Below are 8,106 nucleotides of genomic sequence, written 5' to 3' on the forward strand. Positions count from 1 at the left end.
AGACACGCTGCTTACAAGGAGAAAACCAACACCCAGCGTCACCAAATCACGGAAGATTCAAAAGAGACAATGTCTTCCTGCAGATTTTATCCTCCCAGCTACTTTGGCCTAAATAATTGTCAGCCACAGTTCAGCTCTAATGGTAGGATCGTTCATATATTATTCAGCTCCAAAAAGCGCGCTTAGAAGCCGGAAGAAAATGAAGGATGATGTTTTACATATTAACCTTTGGGAACTGACAGAAGGGTTTGTTTTCTGCCAAGACTTTTGGTCAGTCATTTGTTCTCCCACATGGAGATTGTGTTGGTTTCAGTTCTGAATGGCATAACAGCATGTCAAATGTTAGCTGTCCAGCAGCCTGACACAGTAGATTGTATTGTACTACCAGGCAAAGTGGAGAAAACATGTGATCTTATTAGATGGAAAATCAATCATTATTTTCCAAGCTTCTTAAGGACTAATGATATGAATGTTGATGGGTTTAAGATGGATCATGATATAAAAAGGGCATTTACTGTAAGCAATCAAAATAATTCCAAGTCTTAACTAAAGGGGGTGTAATATGGAGATATGATAAATGAACAGAATATCTATTGTCTTGATTAAATCATGAAGGGATTTAATACAGGTTTTCAAACTAGTTATGACGTCATCTTATTGGATTACTTCAAAGCTAATCAGTAACACAAGAACACATGGGCACAACTGGAAGTTACAAGGAAGTAGATATAGACGCATTTAGATTTACAACGCAAAGGGTAGTGTTATCAAGAGCAAGCTGAAAAGCTCTTTGAAGACTGCCTGGGCACATTCAAGAAAAGCCTGAATAAAATCCTCATATTAATAAAATACTAGCAGCCAAAGCATGTCGAGTCCAAGAGTACATACTCTAACAGTATGTTCTTAGATAAAACAGCACCTACAATGACATAGTAAAGAATAGTAAATTACTCTTATGAATGTCTACCCTGATGGACAAATCAAACAATAACATTTGGCATTCAATAGCAATATTTCTCCTTTGTGTCTGTGAAACGTGAAACTTCCTGACACCTTTGCCCAAGCAACCACCATGAAGATACTTGTTAAAAGCAGCTGGGTGTTTGGTCTCTGAGCAGACAAATAAAATGGTAGTGTTTGAAGCTTTGGAGTGGTGGAGTTCAAGAAAACATTTTTTATCCCTGATGCACACCTTGTGTCAGACACGTCACGGCGAAAGGTGTTCACTAAATTAGTACGTACTGTACTAAGGTTTGAGGAGGATGATCGTCTCCTTATTTTTCATAAATTCGTGCAGTGCTAATTTGTTCCTTCTTTACCGTTTCCTGATACATGCTCAGAATGTCAAATGAAAACCATGAAAAGGAGAAACAGCAGAATATTTTATTTGTGCAGAATGTGTTAATGTTGTCAGTTAAATTGCATATTTTGGGACAGTGTTTTTTTTTTATTCTGGCAAATCAGACATGACACCTGTATGCCATGTTCACAGATTCCGACCAAATGAATCTCGCTAATGAGTTTCACTCTTGGTCTCTCAGCATGATAACAAGGAATTTGGAGACAAGACAATACCGGATATTTTCAGGTTTGTTGCATCTCTGCGCTATGATTGCAGCTTAATTAGGAATGCATTTAACGTCACTATAGTCACGGAGGATGATCAAGTAAACGGAGAAAAAAAACAAAGATGAAGGAGACCTCATTTTTCATTCTCCAGTCTCAAATGCGAGAGAAACGGTTCCATTTTGTCAGCGGACACGTCTCCCTTCATTCTGCTGATTCAATGAAAAGTTAACAGGCGATTAGGCCCCTGAATGAACATTTGGCCATCTTTAACTACGTTCAGTTTTCCCAAAGTACTACTGTGACGTTTAAAAGAAGATGAACATGAAGTATTTACTACAGTTCCTTCATAAACCACCAGAAACGGTCTAAATTGCCACACCAGTTGATGCTATCTCATTTTTTCCTTGCTTTGGATATTTAAATTTCAGACTATTCTGTCTTTTTTATTTTTAATTATGATTAGGGGAAGAAAAATGTTTTCATTAAGTCCATAACATTGTTAGGCATTTCGTTTGGGTTTGTTTTAAGCACCAATACGGTATATACCTTACATTTATATAATATGAAAACAATTACATTCTTTATAAATTGTGTGTAAGATTTCCCCCTGCGCTCATCTGTATTTGTGATTACTGCACACACACAACTGGCGTCTGATTTTATTGAATTGAATTGAATTCCACCGATCTCCTCCAGGTTATTACATAACAGTCTCTGTAGAGGGAAGTGTCTGTCTTTGTAGCATTACCTCCTACATTATCCTGTTTACACTGCTTAGTTCACGCCGTCTTCCCTTTTCTTGTCACTTATCACACATGGCCGCTGTTGCTCTTTTAAGAGCTGGTGCCGGTGGGAGCCGCTTCTTACCCCGTCCCGCCCACCAGCGTGCCGCTCCAGTCACGTGTGGCGGTGCCTGCTGGTGCCTCTCCGAGCTGAGGCTGAACTAATCCCAAAGTAACCAGCTAGCTGGGAGATGAAGACGGAGACCGCAAACGGGGACAGCGCGATCCACGGGGATACAAAAGGAAACAGACAGATGCAAAACAAAAAATTGCATCCTAAAGCAGGGCAGCATAAAGGACAGCGCTACGGAAGGGGAGATGACTGGGTTTTTGTTTTACGGACACTTTGGATTTTCAGAAAAACTCGTTCTCACGAACAGTGATTGCAAGCAGAGGCAGAACGCATTGCACCGACACTTGGATGCAAACCCCGTCTTGGTTTAGGTGGGGAACTCATAATACTGTTTTTGACACGCATTGAGTGTCGGGTACGGGCGTGATAGGAGCCGGGCGCACCTTAAAAGTACTCCGAAGAGATCAGCGGTCTTCTGCAATCATGAGGATCTTGTTGGCTAACTCACTTGCTGTGATCTTTCTGTGCGCCTGTGCCTCCGTGTTTTACGTTTGGACCGGACTTGAAAGGGCGTTAGGAAGATACAAGCGTGCTTTAGGGGAGCCGAGGTCGAGCGGATTCCGTGACCAGCTCGGGGACCTGTCTCGGAAAACTTTCCGAGCGCTGCTCGCTATGCCGGGGGCGCAAAGACCGCACTTGGGTGACAGTGATAATACCAATAATTTCACTGGCAGGAGGTATTTTGCTGGCACCCTCACATATGGGAAACAGCCCGGTTTGAATGTAAGTAATAGGGGAGCAATGAAGGAGGTACCGATCAGGCTTAGCGATTTGGTAGAGGACGGGGTTTTCTGGAACGACAGAATGGACGCGCTGTTGTCAGCAGGCTTCAGTGAAGCCCATGCCCAGACCTGGAGACAGAGAGCCCGTGCATCTCGGGTCGTTTCCCTGGAGCCGGGCTGTGGCCGGACCTCCAATCGCCTGGCTCGTTTCTCCGACGGCACTAAAGCTTGTGTCAGGTACGGGATCAACGCGGACCAAGTGCTGGGAGAGACTTTGTCTTACTACCTAGCCAGTTTGCTAGGAATCCCGAACCTCCCGCCGCTTGCCCTGTCCCAGGTTAGCCCCAGCAGTGAGCAGTGGGCGACAGTGAAGGAGGACATGGCAGACTTACAGTGGTCTGATAAAGCTGTCGTGTCCCTCACCGAATGGGTAGCCAATTTAACAGGGGTTGTCACCCCAGCGCCCCTTAGACAAGAGGGCAGAGGTCTTAACCCCTTGCGGGCGGATCTGGATAATAGGACTTTGGGAGAGCTACAGGAGCTGGTGCAATGGACCGATCTAATTGTATTTGACTATCTTACGGCCAACTTCGACAGGCTGGTCAGCAATCTCTTCAGTCTCCAGTGGGACTCGCGGGTGATGGAGAGAGACACAAACAACTTGTTGAAGTCCCCAGCGGGCGACTTGGTTTTCATAGACAACGAGGCCGGGCTGGTGCACGGCTACAGGGTGCTGCACATGTGGGAGCAGTACCACAAAACGCTCCTTTCTTCGGTGTGTCTTTTCAGGAAGAGAACTGCGAGTCGAATCATAGAGATGCACCAGAAGAGAGACGCGCCGAGTCGGCTCCTGGGTCTTTATCAAGATAGCGAATCTCTTGCTCCGGTGCTGGGGTTTCTTTCTGATGAACAGGCTGGAGTTTTACAAGAAAGGATAGACTATCTATATAAACACATACTGAACTGCAAGCGCACGTACAGTCAGTTATAATGAAGCTGATGTATTTCCTTCCATAGAATGAAGAAGACCTGGAAGGTTTTTTTCCTCACCTGTTACAGAAGTCTCTCCGTTGTTACATTTTTAGAGAGACAGTATTAACAAACTAATGAGCTTCATGTTTCTAATTTATTTGACTGTTTACATCGCTCAATGACCTACCTCGGTGAAAAAGAAAATGATTGTTTTCTGCTTTCGATGTTTTTTTTTTAATACCTATGGAAATTGCTACTGTAAGTATTTTCATGCGAGGGTCATCAAGCTTTGTATTAATAGAAGCCTTAAAGAAGTGTTCCAAATATGATAAGTATTTTTTTTCTTCCGTAATTTATTGTAGAGGATTGTTCAGACTTGCAAAGAGAGCCACTGCCTCAGGCGGTCAAGTCCACAGTAAGCAGTTACAGTACAATGAATGCGCTTGTTTGGCGAGAACAAAGCGCCTTCTGAATTAACGTGGAGTCAACAGTAGACTTATTATGCTGTATATATGGGGAAACGGTTTCTTTGGTGGGAGCAGCATTGCATTATAATCTAATGTGGGAGACAAGGAGGGAATCGGCGAGGGCTGCAAGGTACAGCCACACGCGTCACGGAGCAGATGTTCAGAATTAGTGCGATTCTCTCCGTTGACGCGTAGACGTGCTTAAGATTTGACTACTCTTAAAACGAACATCAGTTAAAAAAAGAAACGTACATAATGCGTTTTGCTTTAGCCTTAATTTATATATAACGTAATGTAGACGAGTTCTGTACTGTGTACACAGTTTTATGTTTTTGATTTAGGAAATTGAGGCTTAAATTATGCACATATTATCAACGTCTTAACATTCCATTCCATTCCATGAGAAAAGCAAAGCACAACGAGTTTGTGTTAAAGAAAAGGGTAAAACATGATACTGAATGGGGACATCAAGGTGAGATAAAGTAAAATCATGGTAAGATCATGTGAATTATAAAAAATTACTGCACATTCATAATGGTAAGAGTTCATCTGAGGTTTCAGTGCAAAATGTAGACAGTGTTTTCTGATTTGTCTCATTAAACTTGCAGACATGACATCATAGTAGGATTTTGTAGGGAGCCTTTCGTTTTTTGAAGTATTTTGGGGGTTTCGGAATTTTGACATTTCAACATTTCATTGAACAGCTAAAGACAGAAGAGATACAACTACCATTTTCCACTGCAACTGTTCCAGCTATAGACCCTGAAACTGTACAAGAAAAAATATTTTGTACTGCGCCACAGTTTAGTCTCCAGCCATCCAAATATAAACAAAGAATTTCTGTTACGTCCAGCTAGCTCAGTATTGTAATCATAGACCAGTTGCTTTGTACACTGCTGCTATAACTCTTGCAAATAATCCACTGATTATGAACCACTCAGTCTATATTCATATCCGATTGTTATTCAGCACTCCCTGCTTTGGTGTTTCAGCTACCAATCCTTGAATTATTACAGTAATTTTTCACTCTGAGTGGATGCACACCATAAATCAAGAAAGCTGAGGGTCACAGATATTGTTCACAGGGTGATTTTTTTCCACATACAGAAATATATTTCTAGTACCTTTCAAGCAGCAACCACAGGTTCAACAAAGTAGAATGCACATCAAGAAATAAAAGAGGGATCAACTATGATTTTATAGTTTCTGTTGGTATGGTCCAACTGGAAATGTGTGAAAGTAGCACTCCTTCGCCGTTGAGCAGGTTGTTGCTTATACATTCAGAGCCTCATGATTCTGGATGTCAGCTTTCCTCCATTTCTATTGCTACATACATGTCTGTCTATTTTAGACAATAGGTGCCTGTCTGAGAAGTACTTAGTTTTCAACTCCAGAGTTTTGATTTATGTCTGAGCCAAAGAAATAACGTTGGCGGGCTCAGACAGTTTTTTTTCAATTTGTAAGCATCTTGTTATTACAAATGCCCAGGCGACGCGGTCTAATTGCCTGCCAAAGGGAGGGTTGCATTGGAACCTCTATTAAGGCTTCTGGGCTGATCAATAAGGACTGAGTGCTGTGAAAGCAGAAGCAGGCCATTTCCAGAGCACAGCAGGTGCTACCACTACTCCTTTGGGTATTGCAGTGGAAGACATGTCTGCTAATGTCACGTACTACATGTGGTTCCTGATGTGTCCTTTACTCTGGAGAGCTGGGGCTCAATACCCTGAACTGTGTCGTTAACCATTTGTCCCTTCCTGAATCTGTCCCATCCAATTATTGTTGGAAAATAAACGTTTTTCCCTTTTTCTTGCCTAATTGCTCAACCTTAAATGTTTCTTGGGTGTAATGTTAGTTTTACTACAGGAGGTAATTATATCGAAAGGGACCTGTATCTTCCTAAAACGTGTTTGGTCATGCAGGTTCTTAGACACCTGCCTCATTCCACTTTTTGGACAGTGGTTCACATTTAATAAATTACAGCCTGAGGAGAACCCTTTCCTTACCAGAGGTAAGATCATCTTTTGCAGCTTCATTTTCTCCAGACTGCCTAACACCATCATATTTGCCTCTTTGTGGGACTCATCACCAGCTTTAATGTAATATAATATCACCGTTGTAGGCTGTAATCAACTTTGGACACACTTGACCTATCTCTGTTGGATAAGCAAGCATTTTCAGACAGAGACCAAGTAAAGAGGTTTTCATATAGTGGGGTCAGCAAAACCTGTAGAGAACACAGTACTTCAGTCATTCCTTGGGATCAAGAGTATCACTCAGCACATCTCCTCACGGGAAGGAAAGACTTGTCAGGTAAATCCACGTTCTGCCTTGATATACAGTATCTATTTTCTATTAAAACAAAAGACTGGCAGTGTTGGCTTGATTTGTAAAACAAACATCTGGAGTAGCAAAAGGAGGCTGAAGTTAAACATGTCTTTTCACTACAAATGGTTAAAAGTAGCTGCTGTCATTGTATATTAATATCAAATGTAATTTCAGTAACTTTTTGTTGATGTTCTGTTTCTTTCAGTTGCCCTGGGCATCACAGTTTAATTGATAAATGTGTGCACAGCAGTTTGTTGTATATAGCACAATTTATAAAACTGGAAACCGTTAAATTAAAATGAATACTACTACAGTATAATCCTTTGAGTTTTTAAGCTTTTTAATTTATTATATTAAATTCTTTCAAAGGAAATGTGTGAGTTGTTGTCTAAGTCAATGCTGTTGATAAAGCCAATTTTACAGGAAATGTGGGAAACGTACTTTAATAATACTATGGGATGTGTATCATAGACTTGTGAAATTTCTGCAGTATTAATTCAGGAGTCAAGCATTTTTCCTGTGAATTGAGATTTGCAGTATTGTGCTTTTGAGATTCCTGAAGTGGTACAGGTATCAGTTTGTGATCTGGGTACAGCAGACTACCTTATTTCTGAAACAGAAAATGAAGAGTTAATGTAAAGTTTGACAAGTGTAGTTCCATGGAGATTAGAAGCTGTCCTGTCAAAAAGAGAAAATGAGAACAACAACTGGCTCTCAAAATCCCTGGAGATATTGTCACAGTTTTAAAATTCTCACCTCTTTGTATATTATAGTGGAGGGACATATTTCACATTCTTTCAGCTTCTGAAACAGGGGCTCTCATGCGTGAGTGACCTCTTTATCAAATGTATCTATCAAAGAAAAGCAACTTAGCTCCACTTGGCTGAGCTTTCACTGTACTGGTCTCCAGTTTGGAGGCTGCTAAATAGGCAGTCATAAAGCTGACTTAAAAAGCTTTGCAAAAGCGGCCCTTATCTATGGCCATTTTCCGAACTGTGCTATAAAAAGGAAAAGAGGACCTAGTCTCTTGGACAGCACTTTAGAAACTTTTGGAAAATGTTAAATTTTAAGCACTGTAAGGCACAGTGAGTGATTGTGTGTCTGTCACCTCTCATTTGAAATCTGAATAAGAATCT

The 8,106-nt window shown here is 41.3% G+C and overlaps 1 protein-coding gene across 1 annotated transcript; it reads left to right on the forward strand.

Annotated features, from left to right (window-relative positions):
• The first annotated feature begins 2,397 nt into the window (after positions 1–2,397).
• On the forward strand, positions 2,398–7,343 carry fjx1 (four-jointed box kinase 1). Its single transcript, XM_088611319.1, has one exon. The coding sequence runs from the start codon at positions 2,908–2,910 to the stop codon at positions 4,195–4,197; it is 1,290 nt and encodes a 429-aa protein (XP_088467445.1). The 5' UTR covers positions 2,398–2,907; the 3' UTR covers positions 4,198–7,343.
• Positions 7,344–8,106: the final 763 nt, after the last annotated feature.

This window comes from Lepisosteus platostomus, chromosome 18 (genome assembly GCF_059453375.1).
Source record: "Lepisosteus platostomus isolate fLepPlt1 chromosome 18, fLepPlt1.hap1, whole genome shotgun sequence".
Lineage (NCBI taxonomy): Eukaryota > Metazoa > Chordata > Actinopteri > Semionotiformes > Lepisosteidae > Lepisosteus > Lepisosteus platostomus.